This window comes from Oryctolagus cuniculus, chromosome 2, assembly GCF_051225735.1.
Source record: "Oryctolagus cuniculus isolate XC-2025 breed Fujian yellow rabbit chromosome 2, ASM5122573v1, whole genome shotgun sequence".
Taxonomy (NCBI): Eukaryota; Metazoa; Chordata; class Mammalia; order Lagomorpha; family Leporidae; genus Oryctolagus; species Oryctolagus cuniculus.
In genome coordinates, this window is record NC_142868.1 from 90,585,313 (window position 1) to 90,602,941 (window position 17,629).

Below are 17,629 nucleotides of genomic sequence, written 5' to 3' on the forward strand. Positions count from 1 at the left end.
GAGTGACAGAAAGACAGAAGGACAGAGGTCTTCCATCTGCTAGTTCACTCCCCAAGTGGCCTCAACAGCCAGGGCTGGACCAGGTCGAAACCAGGAGCCTGGAACTCCATCCAGGTCTCCTACACAGATAGAAGGAACCCAAGCACTTGGGCCATCTTCCGCTGCTCTCTCAGGCGCATTATCAGAAGCTAATGGGAGGCAGAGCAGCCAGAACTCAAACTGGCACTTCTATATGGGATACCAGCACTGTGGGTGGTGGATTAACCCTCTGTGCCATAACACCGATGGCATACGAAGGACCTAGAATTGCCAACCCATGTTCAGAAAGGAGAGCGGTTTGGAGCACCTCTGCTACCTGATTTCCAGGATAAGATGTGGTGCTGAAGGAATGGACCAGGTGTATCCTGTGACCTCGAGATTGGCGTTTAACTTCCAAGTGAGGAGGCATGAAGTGGCTCTGAGATAAGCTGGCTCCTTTGAAGGGAATCCTCGTGTGGCATGATTGCTGAGATGAGAGGAAAGAAAAAAAATCAATGTTGAACATAAGCTTTGTAGTCCAGACAGAACTGGTTTTACTTTTTTATTTTTTTTACAGGCAGAGTGGACAGTGAGAGAGAGAGACAGAGAGAAAGGTCTTCCTTTACTATTGGTTCACCCTCCAATGGCCGCTGCGGCCAGTGCACCACGCTGATCCGAAGGCAGGAGCCAGGTGCTTCTCCTGGTCTCCCATGGGGTGCAGGGCCCAAGCACTTGGGCCATCCTCCACTGCACTCCCTGGCCACAGCAGAGAGCTGGCCTGGAAGAGGGGCAACCGGGACAGAATCCGGTGCCCCGACCGGGACTAGAACCCAGTGTGCCGGCGCCCACCGCAAGGCGGAGGATTAGCCTAGTGAGCTGTGGCGCCGGCTAGAACTGGTTTTAAATATAGGCTCTACCACTTAGCTTTCTCCACTTCAGTGTATTCGTCTTAAAATGAGGGTATGCAGTGTAAGGATGAAGGATTTACAGCCAAGAGCCCAGGCGCCCTATCTGAATGTGAATCCCAGCTCTGCCAGTTTCCAGCTATGTGGGCTTGTTCCTGCTTAGCACTTCCGTGCTTCGACCTACTCACGTGTAAAGTAAGAGCACTAAAAAGTGCTTACCCAGGGGGTTGTGGTAAGCGGTAAGGAGGTGAAACATCTAAAGCATTTAGAGTCTAGCACATAAAGCGTGCTAAGTATTTCCCAGGGTTGTTTAATCCCAGGGCTGTGCCGCCTGAGTGTGGCCCGATTCTGGAGGTAGGGTTTCATACTGCAGGATGTATTTGTCCATCTTAGAGACAATCCTGAGTTTCACTTTTTTTCCTTACATTTATTTTAATTTAAAAGAATTACCTTATTGGGGGGCCCACGTTGTGGCATAGCAGGTTAAGCCATCACTTGCAACTCTGACATCCCATATGGGTACCAGTTCATGTTCCGGCTGTTCTACTTCTGATCCAGCTCGCGTGCTGATGGCCTGGGAAAAGCATCAGAAGATGGCCCAGGTGTTTGGGCTACTGTAGGAGACCGGTGAGAAGCTCCTGGCTGCCAGCTTAGGCCTGGCTCAGCCCTATCTGTTGTGGCCATCTGGGGAGTGAACCAATGCATGGAAGATCTGTCTCTGTCTGTCTGTCTCTCTCTCACCCTCTTCCTCTGCAAATCTTTCAAATAAATAAATAAAAATCTGAAGTACCTTATTGTCAATGAAAGCCTGGTTGGCTGGTTTCATTGGTTTATGCTGTGTGTATGTATTGAAGTATGGCACTAGACTCCACGGAAATGGACAAGTATTATATGTTAATCAAAAAATCAAAGAAGTATTCCACAATAAATAAATAAATAAAGTGCCTTACTGGGTAGGCGTCACGGTACAGTGGGTTACGTTGCTGCTTGCCAGGCCCACGTCCTGGATGAAGTGTCTAGGTGTGTGCCTGCCTCTGCTTCCGACCCAACTTCTCCTTAATGTGCACGCTGGGAGCTGCAGATGACAGTTTAAGTGCTTTGGTTCCTGCCACCTACGTGGAAGACCCAGGTGGAGCTCTGAGCTCTTGGCTTTGACCTGACTCAGCCCAGACTGTTGCAGGCATCTGGGGAGTGAACCAGTGGATGGGAGAATCTCCCCCTCTCTGTCTCTCTCTCCCCCCACATCTCCCTCCCTCTCCATCTCTCTCTCTGCCACTCTGCCTTTCAAATATATAAACACATAAAAATACCACATTAACAGAATTATAGCACTCTAATAGAGACCTTAATACTGGATCCAAATCCCACCCCCCTGCGCTCCGTCTTGGGCCACCTGTCCCTGCTGGCCCCAGCTGGTCCTCTCGCTCAGCAGCCCACCGACCCGGAGACTCCCTCCCTTCTTCTTCTTTTCTTCCTCCTTTTCTGCTTCTGTTGCCACCAGGCAGAAGTTACAGGACGTGAAAAATAGAAGGCTTTATCCTCACTGTAGTCTCTGTCAGACGGGATGCCTGGTGGTGTCCAGCGGTTAGCTCCCTGCCCTCTGCTTGGTGGAGAGTGCCTCAGCTACACGGTGGTCCTGAGCCCCAGAACTGGCATGCGGTTCTCGGGCCTGGGGACAGGGGACAGCAGGGCTGCCGGCCCTGAGTGTACCACTTCGGAACCCCCCAGGGCACAGGAGGCGCTTCATTTCCTCAGAGCAGATAATCAGGGCTCCACAGCAACGATTCTTTATCTCCCAAACTTTCCTGGTTTGGTTTTGCAACTGCAGCATCAAAGGCAAGATGGTCCGTAAGCGGACCTCCACCGCCGTCTTGGTGGAGGTGCTCTTTGGAGCCTGTGAGCCAGTCTTTCCTTTCTTCCCATGTCTCAGCTTCCCTGCAGCACAAGGGGGTGTTAGCCTCACTCTCTCCCCTTCCTTTCAAGCCGTCTCTGCAGCCCCACCCTGGGCCTTCCCACACTAATCTAACTAGACTGTTCCCACGGCCCGTCTTGTCTACCTAAAGCAAGAGACATTCCCAGGTTCCCAGTGCCACCCTGCTTGCCTGTTTCCCCCCATCCAGTTCCCTTGGAATGACCACAGAGAATAAAAACCTCTCTCACCAGGAAAGACTGAGTGCTCTCTGAAGGGAACCAGAGCTCTGACCCGGCTGTTTGCACTGTCAACGGCATGTCAGTCAATGACCACATAGAACATGTGAATAATTTGAATTAAAAACCATTTCCTAAGAGTCAGCTTTTCTTTAGCTATTTGAAGTCCTTCCCACAAAAATCTCAATTCCCATCTCACTACGTTTTCATTATTAAATGTTTATTTCCCTATCTCAAGACACTCTGCATATATATATACATATATATATAAAGATTTATTTATTTATTTGAAAGGCAGAGTTTCAAAGAGAGAGAAGGAGAGGTAGAGAGAGAGAGAGAGAGAGGTCTTCCATCCACTCCCCAATTGGGTTCACTCCCCAGTTGGCCGCAACAGCCGGAGCTGTGCCGATCTGAAGCCAGGACCCAGGAGCTTCTTCAGGGTCTCCAATGTGGGTGCAGGGACCCAAGGACATGGCCCATCCTCCACTGCTTTCCCAGGCCATAGCAGAGAGCTGGACTGGAAGTGGAACAGCTGGAACTCGAACTGGCGCCCATATGGGGTGCCAGTACTGCAGGCGGCGGCTCCACCTGCTACGCCACAGTGCTGGCCCCTTATATATTTTTTGAGGTTACTTCAAAAAGTTCACGGGAAGTAGAATTAAAAAATACAATTGTTGGTGTAAACATTTTTTGAAAACCATGCATACAAGGGGTTGTTCAAAAGTTCACAGAAGGGGTCAGCGTTGTGGCACAGCAGGCTAAGCTGCCACTCACAGAGGAGGCATCTCATATAAGCGACCTTCAAACCCCAGCTGCTCCACTTTCGATCCAGCTCCCCGTTAATGCACCTGGGAAGGCAGCAGAACATGGCCAAAGTACTCAGGCCCCTTATACTCACATGGGAGACCTGGATGAAGCCCCTGGTTCCTGGTTTCTGCGTGGCCCAGCAGGGAGATGGATTGGAAACAGTGCAGCTGGAACTTGAACCGGTGCTACCAAATGGGATGCTGGTGTCACTGGGCCACAAAGCCAGCCCCTCATGTGAGCCCTTCCTGCTTCTTCCCAGGGTGAGCCCCAGCAGGAAGCTGGGATCAGGAGCCGGAACCAGGCGCCAGATGAGGCACTTCAGTGTGGGACACCAGCATCTTAACTGGCCTCTTGACCGCCACACCAAACACCCACCCCTAACTTATTTGGTAATTTCTGTTTTTCTGCAAACTTTAAAAAAACCCTCACATGGGGTCTGCAGTGTGGCAGCGTCCTGTTAAGTGCACTGTTAAGTGTAACACTGCTAAGTACACCAAAGTTAATGTATAAACTGGTAGCCGAAATGTGGCCCACAAAGAGATCTGTTATAAATATGTCTCTATTTTCAGTTTTCTGATCCTGTCTGGACAAATTAAAAGGTAGCCACGTTTGTCTTTATTCTCTGTAGCCTCCTGTCCAGAATGAGATTCATGGTGACCACAGTTCTGTGTGCTTGGCTGCTGACTCATTCATTCACTCGGCAAATATTTACTGTGCATGAGCCATGAGACAACCACTAGTTTACAAGGGTAAGAACGTGTCCCTGGGGGCCGGCACGGTGGCACAGCAGGGTAAAGTCCTGGCCTGCAGCACCAGCATTCCATATGGCTGCTTCACTTCCGATCCAGCTCCTAGATAATGTGCCTGGGAAAGCATCGGAGGATGGCCCAGGTCCTTGGGCCCCTGCACCCGTGTGGGAGACCCAGAAGAAGCTCCTGGCTCTTGGTGTTGGATTGGCTCAGCTCCGGCTGTTGTAGCCATTTGGGGAGTAAATGAGCAGATGGAAGATGTATCTCTCTCTGTCTCTACTTCTCTCTTTGAAATAAATGAAAATAAATCTCTAAAACAAACAAACAAACAAACAAAAACGTGTCCCTGCCATTAAAGAACTCCTCCTTCAAAAGACAGACAAGTGAAGAAACAATTCCAAAACTCCAGACATTCAGCCTAACGTTAAGATGCCTGGGTCCCATGTCAGAGTGCCTGGGTTCAAATCTCAGCTGTGGCTCCTGAGTCCAGCTTCCTGCTAACGCAGACCTGGGGAGGCAGCAGTGACGGCTCAAGCAATGGGGCTCCTGGCACCCTTGTGGGAGACCTGGATTGCATTCCAGGCTGCTGGCTCCAGACCCAGCTATTCTGTTTGGGGACAGAACCAGCAAATGGGGACTCTCTCTCTCTCGTTCCCTCTCAAATAAATAAGTAAAAATAAGGCTGGTAAATGCCACATTTGGGGGTCTGGCAAGCACTGTTGGGGCACTGGGAAGGAAGATGATAACGGGGAGCTGGAGTGATGCACGGGGAGGGTCCACTACACGCCAGTGTTGGGTGAATGGTGATACCAAACCTCTGTTTTCTGGAGAGTCATATGTCAGGATGTGGAATGGCATGACAGGGGGAGGGCTCAGTGGGGCCTGAATAGGTTCTAGCAGAAAAGGACATTCCGATCTGTTCAAAAGAAAAAAAAAAATCCCCCACGCTGGGGCAAGGACAGATGACAGAGTGGCGTGGGGGGTCAGGTGTGGGCGAGACAGCCCATGCAATATTATCCTAAGAAGGGCAAATTGGCAGGTGTCGGCAGATCAAGGAGGAAAGGGTGAGTGCATTATTATTTTCTTTTCTTAAGACAGAGTTTGGGCACGATTCATCCTCGGTGGTCAGAGCCCAAGCGGCCAGGGACATGAAGAGACACGGCTGGACACACGCTCTCACTTTACAGGTACAGAGAGTCTCATCCAGTTTTCTGTGCCCTTGGAAGGGCAAGGCCACGCCCCACCCGCGGGGCGGCCCGGGGCTCCCGCCCCCCACGGGTGCTCCTCTAACTACCCGCGGGCCTCTTCCCTCCTCGGCCTCTGCAGACCCAGGGCGAGCGGGAAGAGAAGCGCCGCGCCACGGCCCTCCAGCCCGCTCCACCTGCTGCCCTCCGTCCCCAGGGCTCCCTTGCTGCCCGGGACGCTTCTGCAGCCCGGGCAGGGCCCCCGGATTTCGGCATCTCGCCGCCGGGCGCCCAAGGCCGTACGCAGGCCAGACCCGGCCGCGGGCGGGAAAATTGGCAGCCTGCTTCCCCGGACTTCCCCGGCGGCCGGGACCCCGAGGCTGGGCTCCCCGCCACTCCCGCCCACCCTCAGCCCCACCCTTCCTCCTCCCGCCCCGCCGCCTCCCCGCCCGAGGTCCCGGCAGAGCCCTGCGCGAGCGGAGCACAGGGGGCGCCGCCGGGGCGCAGGTTCCGAGCGATGGGAGGCTCACACTCGCAGACCCCGAGGGGCCGGGAACCCGCCGCGGAGAGGTCCCCCAGGCTCGGGGAGACCGCGTGAGTCCCAGATCCCTCTCCGGGGGCCACCTTGGGGGGACTGCTTGCCAGCCTGGGACGAACGCGCAAGACTTTCTGTCCCAGAAGGGCTGGGAAGGCCGGGGTCCGGCTCGCGGCACGGGGAGCTAGCGCTCGGAGGGCGCAGGGGGCTGGCGTAGGGGGACAGCTTCGCCTTGGGGGCGCCGGGCCGGGGGCTCTGCCCCCAGGACTCCGCTGCGGTCTGGCGCTGTATGCGCGCTGTGCTGGGGAGAGGTGGGGGCGAGTTTTGCGCAACGCGTCCGGGCAGGAGAGCGCACGTGTCCTGCAGGACCCGGGAACTTTCCCCAAGACAGAGCTGTGTTCAGGAAGGTGTGGGTGTTAGGACAGCTCGCCTTGGCCTTGGCGGCCGGGAATTTCGGCTCCGCGCCTGTCGCTTGCGAGAACTCCCTCTCTCGTGTTTGCTCCGAGGGCCTCATGATGATCTCAGAAACAGGGCTGTGTTGTGGCAGCAGCAATTGGGCTTTTGTTCTAGGACAGGCACAGTTGGGGACGCCAAGTACCGTCATGCGAGCCGTGAAGGGGAGTTTTTAGAAAACGTGATTTAGAGCAAGTGCCACGATTTGGAAGATGGCAACTCGACAAAGACAATGTGTTCATAACGGCTCGAGAACCCAAACAGTCTTAAATGTTTTCATTAAAAAAAAAAAAAACTTTTCAGAGTGTGTGCAAGTCTCGGAGAGAGGCCGCGCTGAGGAATCCACACCCTTTATCTTAATTCAGCCAAAGTCAAAGCGAGTTAGAGAAAGATGCACCTGCCCATCATGTGGGCTGCCCCAGCCACACAGGAGAGCTTTCTGATGCTCTCCTGTGAGCGCTACAGACTAATGAGAGTCTTTTGAATGCAAAGTAGTGCTGTGAATATGTAAATACCAGGTGTGTTAGCTGTGCCTCCCCTGGTTCACAGGATGCAAATCCAAACTTAGTGTGGGCAGCTTATTAAGGTTAAGACCCATTGAGACTTATTGAGCGTGTGTGATGTGCAAAACACTTCTAAATAGTGTGTGTGTGTTCTTGAATCCCCAAGGACACTGAGTTAGTTTCTATTAATGTCTTTATTTTACTGATAAGGAAATTAGCACCGAGAGATCAAGCCACTTGTCCAAGGTCACATTTCTACAAAGTGGTGGCCCCCACGTTGTCTTCAGAGCTGGTGCTGCAACCTGAGGTTTGGGGCTGTCCTAGGAAACACACTTTTGTCTCAGCTGGCAGAATACACACCCGTTCCCTTCCTCTCCTCCCAAGTAAGGAAGGAATCAAAATTAACAACGCTTGAGAGAGGGAGAGAGAGAGAGAAACAGCCAGTGTGGGGCCAGGCAGAAGCCAGGAGACAAGAACTCCACTGGGTCTCCCACATGGGCTTCAGGGACCCAAGTGTGTGGGCCATCATCTGCTCTTTCCCAGGGGTGCCTTAGCCGGAAAGCTGGATTGGAAGGAAGCAGAGGCTACACACTTCCACATGGGTTGCAGGCTTTCCCAAGCAGTAGCCTAACCCGCTGCACCACAGTGCCTGCTGCAAAGTCGATTTAACCTTTGAAAACCAAAGAGGCCATGTAACACTGGGGTGAAGTTAAGAGTTTTGGAGGCAGGCAGCTGCGGCTTTAATTCTAGGCACTGTCCTTGAGGGGTTGGAGAGCTTTTATCTGTGTCTCTGCTTTCTCAGTTGTGGAGGGAAATGATATCACCGACTTTCTGGGCTGTTCGGAGGTTGACATAAGATCATGTGTAGGAATCACGAGCTGTTTTATCTCTGAGTTAGTACAGAATATTGTTTAAGCCAACGATGAAGTTTTATTTCATCTTCGGGGCTGTGTGGCCAGGTTTCCTGTGCAACTTGGAAGTGAAACTAGGAATCCTTCTCGGATGCGTGCTGAAGAAGTGAACTCCGGGCATTGCATTTGCACTGGATTCCCAGAGGTTTGCCAATAGATGAGCTTCTGCACGTACCTTACATTTTGCAAACCTTACCTAAAAGTGATCCGTATAAAATCCCATCGTGGGCCTTGGCCTAGGAGCACAGCCCTTCTGTGTCCAGGTGAACATATGGAGCGTGTGAACACGAGAAGTCAGCATCGGGGTTATAGGTCTCATCAGCGCGTGCAGGCGTGGCTTACAAACCACTTGGCGTGTACAGGTACAGCTCTTTAGAAATAGAGACTCCAGAACTGTAATACACAGGGAAAGCAAAAAGTGTGCTTTCTATCTGAGTCTGTACACAGTACAGATACAAGCCCAAGTCTCTCCAGGGGCCAGGAAAGTGGGGGATGCATTGTGAGGGTCACTGGCTGCAGGTTTCCTGCCGGACACATGGCTGTCGTGGATAACACCGACCGCAAGGAAGTTCAACTTCGGCTGTGGCATTTCCAAAACCTATTGTTCCTTTCCTTTAAAAAGCGCGTGGAAATCATATGTGCTGATGTTGAAATTAGGTTTCAGAATGCTCACAGTTTGTGTTCAGAATAATTTAATCAGATACTACAAGTTAATAGATACATCTCTTACAAGAATGCTATTGTGAGATATAACCAAGTGTAGATGAACACGAAATGTCTGATTTTAAGACTCGTTATTACTGACAGTTGTAGCTGCCGACAGTCTCCAAGCTGGAGGAACAAGGGGCTGGCTTTGGTAAGGAAACCTCGATTGAATTCTTGGCTTACGGCTCGGCCGAGCTCTGGCTGTCGCAAGCATTTGAGGAGTGAACCAGCAGATGCAAACATTCTTTCTCTCTCTCCTTTTCTCTGTTTCTTTCTTCCTCTTAAATAAAATAAAATAAGTAACTTTTCATTTGGGCAAATTTCTGCATCTTTAAAATGGCCAAAGTTAGGGGTCTAGTATTGTGGTATACCGGGTAAAGATGTCGCCTGCAGCTCCAGCTTCCCATTGGGCATTTGTTTGTGTCCCAGCTGCTCTACTTCCCATCCATCTCCCTGCTGCTGGCCTGGGAAAAGCAGCGGAAGATGGTCCAAGTGTTTGGGCCCCTGCCACCCACAGGGGAGACTCAAATGAGACTCCTGGCTTCAGCCTGGCCCAGCCCCAGCTGTTGCAGTTATCTGGAGAGTGAACTAGTAGTTGGAGACTCTCTAGCTCTCTCTGTCTCTCCCTCTCTGACTTACAAAGCAAATAAATCATTTAAAAATAAATTTTAAAAATGGCAAAAGTTGTGTATATTATTAGCACAGGGCATGGTACCTAGTGAGTTACTATCAGTCCATTGATATGCACAGGAACCTGTGCATTGAATGTAGTGCTGGGTTCCTTGGGCAGCATGTTCATGAATGAGCTGGGTGTCTTCTGAGGGGGGGCTGATTTGTGTGCAGTCACTTTTCTTTCTATAAGATTATTTATTTATTTATTTACAGAGAGGCAGAGTGACAGAGAGAGAGAGAGAGATCTTACGGCAGAGTGACACACACACAGAGAGAGATCTTATAGCTGCTGATTCACTCCCCAAATGGCTATAATGGCCAGGGCTGAGCCAGGCCAAAGCCAGCAGGCTGGAACTCCACCTGAGTCCAAGCACTTGGGCCATCCTCTGCTGGATCAGAAGCTGAGCAAGCCAGGACTCGAACTGCTGCTCTGATATGGGATGCCAGCATCGCAGGCACTTGCCCTGTGATCAATTTTGGGGTGAATTTTCCAAATGTATTTGGGGGCCACGGTAGTTTGAGGAAATGCTGGAAATTGTGAATTCCTGAGTTGGCTATTATTTTTGGCAGTGTGGCTGAGAGGTCTCTTCAAGCAGTTACTAACTGGTGGAGAGGTCGGGGAATGACATAACACAGAGCCTGGGATTCACTGGGGAATCTGGTGCGTGCCTAATTCACTACTGAGTAATTGTGTAGCTTGTTCGCCTGGAATGCAAGATAGGCACCTGTTGTTACTTCTTACTGGTTCTATTTTAAGACCAGTGTTTGCATTTGGAACCTGGCATGAAAGAGCAGGCCAGTGGCAAAGTCAGGAGAACTTTCTGAAACCTTGAGTGGTTTTGCTGTTTAACATGCTGATCATGTAGATCCGATACATGCTGTATGATGTTTGGTGAGTGATACAGTCAGCAACAGCTAAGCTGAAATGCCTTCTGATGGTGAGTCACGGTGGGACACATGGCTCTGACATGAAGACAGAGGGGCTGGCTTTGACGTTTTAGACCCAAAAAAACATGGCCCAAAATGAGTAACTTTTTTTTTAAGATTTATTTATTTGAAAGGCAGAGTTACGGTGGCAGGGGTTGGTTGGGGTGAGTGGAGAAGGAAGAGGGGAGAGAGAGAGAGAGAGAGAGAGAGAGAGAATCTTCCACCTGCTGATTCATTCCGCAGATGGCTGCAATGGCCAGAGTGAGCCAGGCTGAAGACTTCCCATCCAGGTTAGCAGGGAGCTAGATCAGAAGTGGAGCAGCCAGGACTCAGACCAGCACTCATATGGGATGTGGGTGTTGCAGGCAGCAGCTTACCCAGCTGTGCCATAATGCCAGCCTCCAGGGATAAACATTTCTGAAACCTGTTCCTTTCAAATTTATGGCATTGCCCACTATCCTCACACCGCCCAATTTTTATTGTCATTAAAAACACGTCAGTTCCCATTTGCTGTAGCTTTTAAAATGTGGATGTGAAAATGTGTGGTTTTTAAGGGAAAGTTGGCTGGCCCCATCTCTGTTGATATCAATTCAAAAGGAAATGGTTGCAGGACAAGGGAATTACTTGTGCGAATGTATTGAGTTTAGACACAACAACTTCTAGACTGTGATGGTCACTGAAATAGTAAAAAGAGTTGCTAAGGGAAGAAAAACCCCCTCTCTACAAATCCTTAAAAGTAAGAGAAATCTTGGGCCAGCATTGTGGCATAGCAGGTAAAGACACCACCTGCAGTGCCCACATCCTGTATGGGCTGCTCCACTTCTGATCTAGCTCCCTGCTAACGCACCTGGGAAAGCAGTGCATGATGGTCCAAATGCATGGGCCTCCGAACCCATGTAGAAGACTGGATGAAGTTCCTGGCTCCTGGCTTCCGGCTTCTGCCTGGCCAAGCCCCAGCAGTTGTGGCAATTTGGGGAGTGAACCATCGGATATAAGCTCTCTCTCTGTCTCTCCCTCTCTGTCTTTCAAATAAATAAGTACATCTTTTTTAAAAAAAGTAAGACGGATCTCCTACCCACAGCGCTACCCTGAGGGAGTTCAGGTGCAGTTCTGCTCCACGATTTCTTCCTTCTTTTAGCTCTAGTGGCCAACTGCACCCCTTTCCCTAGAGCTTCTCCCAGCTGGTATATGTTTCAGTACTGAAAATCAAGAAGAGGAAAGAAAAAAAAAAAAGCAAAAAGAAAACCCAGCCATGGCTGCTGCTGTTCTGAGCTAGGAACGTGGACTTTCTGAAGTCTTGGGTTGGGTAGAAGCAGAGTGGTCCACAGAGTACATGATTTGGCCTGGGAATGAGCTGGTGCTGTGCCGCATGGCCGTGGACCGTGGAGGTCCACCCTCTGAGGAAGATTGCTCTGGCTGTTTGTCAAAGAGCATAAAATTAATCATCGTAACGATTTTTAAGTGTACAGTCCGGTGGCATGAAGTACACTGTACAACCGTCGTAACTATCCACTCCAGAACTTTCTCACTGCTCAGAGATTTTTTTTTTATCTTTTATTTAATGAATATAAATTTCCAAAGTACGACTCATGGGTTACAATGGCTTCCCCCCCCATACCGTCCCTCCCACCCACAACCCTCCCCTTTCCCACTCCCTCTCCCTTTCCATTCACATCAAGATTCATTTTCGATTATCTTAATATACAGAAGATCAGCTTAGTATACCTTAAGTAAGGATTTCAACAGTTTGCTCCCACACAGAAACATAAAGTGAAAAATAATAGATGATTTTTTTAAATGATGATGAAATCAGATCAGACCTATTGTCATGTTTAATCCCAGTGAGAATCAAGTTGGGAATTGATAATTTTTTTTTTTTTACAGAAGATCAGTTTAGTGTACATTAAGTAAAGATTTCAATCGTTTGCACCCCCATAGAAACACAAAGTGAAATATACTGTTTGAGTACTCGTTATAGCATTAAGCCTCAGTGTACAGCACATTAAGGACAGATATCCTACATGAGGAGTAAGTGCACAGTGACTCCTGTTGTTGACTTTACAAATTGACACTCCTGTTTATGGCATCAGTAATCTCCCTATGCACCAGTCATGAGTTTCCAAGGCTATGGAAGCCCCTTGAGTTCTCCGACTCTTATCTTGTTTAGACACGGTCATAGTCAAAGTGGAGGTTCTCTCCTCCCTTCAGAGAAAGGTACCTCCTTCTTTGATGACCTGTTCTTTCCACTGGGATCTCACTCACAGAGATCTTTTTGCCAGAGTGTCTTGGCTTTCCATGCCTGAAATACTCTCATGGGCTTTTCAGCCAGATCCGAGTGCCTTTAGGGCTGATTCTGAGGCCAGAGTGCTATTTAGGACATCCGCCATTCTATGAGTCTGCTGAGTATCTCACTTCCCATGTTGGATCACTCTCCCCTTTATTTATTCTATCGGTTAAGTGTTAGCAGATACTAGACTTGTTTATGTGCTCCATTTGACTCTTAGTCCTTTCATTATGATCAATTGTGAACTGAAATTGATCACTTGGAATAGTGAGATGGCATTGGCACATGCCACCTTGATGGGATTGAATTGGAATCCCCTGGTATGTTTCCAACTCTACCAATTGGGGCAAGTCAGCCCGCTGCTCAGAGATTTTGCGTCCATCACACAACGACTCTCGGGTGTCTTCCTCCCCGGCCCCTGCTTTCTTTTATCCCACTTTCTGTCTCTGTTTTCTGCTCTAAGTCCCTCAGATAAGTGAAATCATTCAGTATTTGTACTTTTGTGTCTGGCTCACTTCACTTAGCATAGTGCATTCAGGACTGACTTGTGCTGTAGCGTGTATCGGAATGTCATTCCTTCTTGCAGCTGAATGCTGTCTCTGTGTGTACCTGCGCCACACTCTGTCCACTCAGCTCTGATGGAGGCTTGGCTTGCCTCCTTCCGTTGGCTCTTGTGAATAACTGTGTTTTGAACATTGGTGTACAGATTTTTGCCAGTTGGGGGGAATGTGCATAGGAGTAGAATTGTTAGATTATATGATAATCCTACGTTTAAATTTTATTTTTTTAATCTTTTTTTTTTTTTTGAGATTTAAAAAGCAAGATTTATTAGAGTCAAAGACCTCCAATCAGAGCAGCACGGGGCAGGGGAGGGGGCTTCCAAGAGAGGAAAAAACGCAAAGTGGTCCATGGTAGTTAGTTTTTAAGCATAATTTTGATTGACATTCAGTTACAAGGCGGGGACAAAACCCATCAAAAGACCCGATTTTCAGTCCTTTATCCTTGCTCATGATACAGGGAAGAGGAGCAGCCAGGACTAGAACCGCGCCCGTATGGGATGCCAGCACTGCAGGCAGAGGCTTAGCCTACTACGCCACAGCACTGGCCCCAGGAAACTGACTCTTGCCAGAGTCTGGAAGGGTGAGCTGCCAGGTGAAGGAAGCCAGGGAAAGGCAGGCCGGGTGGAAGGGCAGCAGGTGCCAAGGTGGCCTGTAGTACCCGTGGGATGGTGAGATTCGGAGGAGAGGATGGAGATGGAGTGGATTGGAGAGGCTGGGATGCAGTGAGTTTATAGAGCTGGGTGGGGCCGGAGGGTGCCATGGGGGAGTCTGCTCCTAACTTCAGGAGCCAGAGGTGAAGTTTTTTTGACCAGGGAGTTGGCCAAGCCACTGTGGCCGTCCTGGATTGAACTGGGGAGAAGTATTCAGCACAGGGAGCAGCCCAACACAGTGCTGGGTGCCTGAAGCCACAGCTTCCTGTGATTGCCCACAGCTCCTCACTGCTGGTGCCTCATGGCACACTGGGGGCTACATTTTCCTTCTTCAACACTTAGCTTCTTAATGTTTGTTTATTAATAATTCAATAGCATGTATAAACATTTTCTTGTTTTTCTGATTTTTCCAAATTTCCATGACATATATTCTTTTTATGATCAGAAAGTGCATTTTGAAAAAGAATATCTAAAAATTTAGAGAACCCAGACTATCATTAAGAAAATAAAGCACCCCACCCAGAGACAATTGTTAACATGTTGGCACATTTTTCTACAGTTTCTATTTTTTCCAGCAAATATTTTACAAAAAGAGGGTTATTTTTCCTTTAGCCATATAAGCATTTCCCCATATTATTTTTACTTAATTCAGAAATATTTAGGGGTCAGTGCTGTGGCGTAGTGGGTAAAGCCATTGCCTGCATTGCCAGTATTCCATATGGGCGCCAGTTCAAGTCTCAGCTGTTCAACTTCCGATCCAGCTCTCTGCTATGGCCCGGAAAAGCAGTGGAAGATGGCCCAAGTCCTTGGGCCCCTGCACCTGCATGAGAGACCTAGAAGAAGCTCCTGGCTCCTGGCTTCAGATAGGCTCAGCTCTGGCCATTGTGGCCATTTAGGGTATGAACCAGGAAATGGATGATCTCTCTCCCTCTCTCTGACTCTGTAACTCCACCTTTCAAACGAATAAATAAATTTTTAAAAAATATATATATATCATTTAGAGCCGGCGCTGCGGCTCACTAGGCTAATCCTCCGCCTAGCGGCGCCGGCACACTGGGTTCTAGTCCCGGTCGGGGCGCCGGATTCTGTCCTGGTTGCCCTTCTTCCAGGCCAGCCCTCTGCTGTGGCCAGGGAGTGCAGTGGAGGATGGCCCAGGTGCTTGGGCCCTGCACCCCATGGGAGACCAGGAAAAGCACCTGGCTCCTGGCTCCTGCCATCGGATCACCACGGTGCGCCGGCCGCAGTGCGCCGGCCGCAGCACACCAGCCACGGAGGCCATTGGAGGGTGAACCAACAGCAAAGGAAGACCTTTCTCTCTGTCTCTCTCTCTCACTGTCCACTCTGCCTGTCAAAAAAAAAAAAAAAACATTAAAAATATATATATATATCATTTAATGTTTGCTTAGTGGTTCATTATCTGCAGGTACTATAATTTAATTTTCCCCTAGGTGGATGGTTAGAGTTTCTGCTCATATAAATAATATGGTTAATAGACATCTTTAGAATTCTTTTTGCATCTCTGATTAATAACTTACATGCCTAGAGGTTCAATTACAGGGTCAGAGAATGTGAACATTCTAAATATTGCTATTTATTACAAGTTTGTACCCTCAAAATAGTACCACATTGTTCTTCCAGCAGTATATGACAATACCATTCTCATAGCATCCTTTCCAATACTGGGCACCATCTTTTTAAAAAATTATTAGTTTTTGGCCGGCGCCGTGGCTCACTAGGCTAATCCTCCACCTTGCGGCGCCGGCACACCGGGTTCTAGTCCCGGTCAGGGCGCCGGATTCTGTCCCGGTTGCCCCTCTTCCAGGCCAGCTCTCTGCTATGGCCAGGGAGTGCAGTGGAGGATGGCCCAGGTGCTTGGGCCCTGCACCCCATGGGAGACCAGGAAAAAGCACCTGGATCCTGGCTCCTGCCATCGATCAGCGCAGTGCGCCGGCTGCAGCGGCGGCCATTGGAGGGTGAACCAACGGCAAAAGGAAGACCTTTCTCTCTGTCTCTCTCTCTCACTGTCCACTCTGCCTGTCAAAAAAAAAAAAAAAAATTAGTTTTTTCTTACTTGAAAGGCAGAGAGACAGTGTGAAAAAGAGAGAGGGAAAGAGGCAAGAGACAGAGTGATATTCCATCCACTGGTTTGCTCTCCAAAGACTTGCAATAGCTGGGACTGAGTCAGACTGAAGCCAGGAGCCTGGAACTCAGCCCAGGCCTCCTGTGTGGGTCACAGGGATCCAAGTACTTGAAGCATCACTTGCTACCTCCCGAGGTACGCATTAGCAGGAAACTGGAATTGGAAGAGGAACCTGGGCTCAAATCCAGGCATTCTGGTATGGGCTGCAGGCCTCCCAAGTAGCACTAAACACCTGCCCATGGGCACAGTCATTTTGCATCAGTTTGGTAAGAGAAAAAAAATACATTTTTTTTGTCATGAATGAGAGCTAACTTTTCTCTGTATGTTTATTTGGCATTTTTAATTCCTTAATTTCTTGTTTATTTCTCTTTGCCAATTTTATACTAAGATATTTTTCCTACATCCCTTGATTATTTTTTTCTTTCCATTTTCATCACCAAACAAATGATATTTCTTTCCATTTTCATTCACTCAGCAACTTTTAACTGCCCACCTTCTTAAGCTCAGGTACTGTGAACATTACACGGGAATTTACATGAGCATAGGAAAGCATCTGAATACTCATTTATAATATTGGAGGCAGGACATATACCAGAAGTTCAGACAGGAGGCGGTGGCCTTGTGAACACAGGGGGATGTGTGGAGATTGGAAGAAAAGGACCTCATTAGTTGCGCTTCTCATAGATTTTTTTTTTTTTTTTGACAGGCAGAGTGGACAGTGAGAGAGAGAGACAGAGAGAAAGGTCTTCCTTTGCCGTTGGTTCACCCTCCAATGGCCTCCGCGGCTGGCGTGCTGCGGCCGGCGCACCGCACTGATCTGATGGCAGGAGCCAGGTGCTTCTCCTGGTCTCCCATGGGGTGCAGGGCCCAAGCACCTGGGCCATCCTCCACTGCACTCCCTGGCCACAGCAGAGAGCTGGCCTGGAAGAGGGGCAACCGGGACAGAATCCGGCGCCCCGACCGGGACTAGAACCCAGTGTGCCGGCGCCGCAAGGCGGAGGATTAGCCTAGTGAGCCGCGGCGCCGGCACTTCTCTTAGATTTTGCGATAGCCTAATCAACTGTTAGTCCGTCATAAAGTTGCATTTTAAATTTAACTTCCTCTGCCCAAATGCTGGTGCCTTTAGCAGCTCTTGGGTCGTCTGGCTGCTTTGTGAGGCTCACATGTTTCATGGGTAGTCTAGAGTATTTTTTGTAATAATACAGGGAAAGTACTAGCAGGGCTATATAAGAAATGGCAACTGGTCAACCACCTTTTCTAATCCTCCTTTATCCTCCAACCCTTTTACCTGTGGAGACTTGGTGACCTTGGAGAGTTATTAACCCCAGGAACCCCTCACTTTGACCACTTTCATTCTCAGCATTTTTAACTCTGAAGGATTTGTACAGAATTTTTGTTTTGGCTTGTATTATACATTAATCTTGACCAATCATACGTATGTCCATTGACAATATCATTAGTAACCATTCGAGGAAAAA

The 17,629-nt window shown here is 49.2% G+C and overlaps 1 protein-coding gene across 31 annotated transcripts in view; it reads left to right on the forward strand.

Moving 5' to 3' along the window:
* The window catches only part of TACC1 (transforming acidic coiled-coil containing protein 1), a 145,490-nt gene that overhangs the window by 21,110 nt on the left and 106,751 nt on the right, over nt 1–17,629 (forward strand). For 7 of the 31 annotated variants that reach the window (XM_089325905.1, XM_070068565.2, XM_070068567.2 and 4 more), the window contains exon 2: nt 5,722–5,814. The exons of 5 other annotated variants lie outside the window; for them this stretch is intronic. Coding sequence is in view for 9 of the 26 variants with exons in the window: in XM_051832382.3 (XP_051688342.1) it covers nt 6,329–6,405 (77 nt within the window). In the remaining 17 variants the exon portion in view is untranslated. Of the gene's footprint in view, nt 1–4,137; nt 4,268–4,506; nt 4,628–5,721; nt 5,815–5,909; nt 6,406–17,629 lie in introns of those variants that run through there. 19 more of the 31 variants (XM_089325902.1, XM_089325903.1, XM_070068566.2 and 16 more) reach the window with 13 other exon arrangements.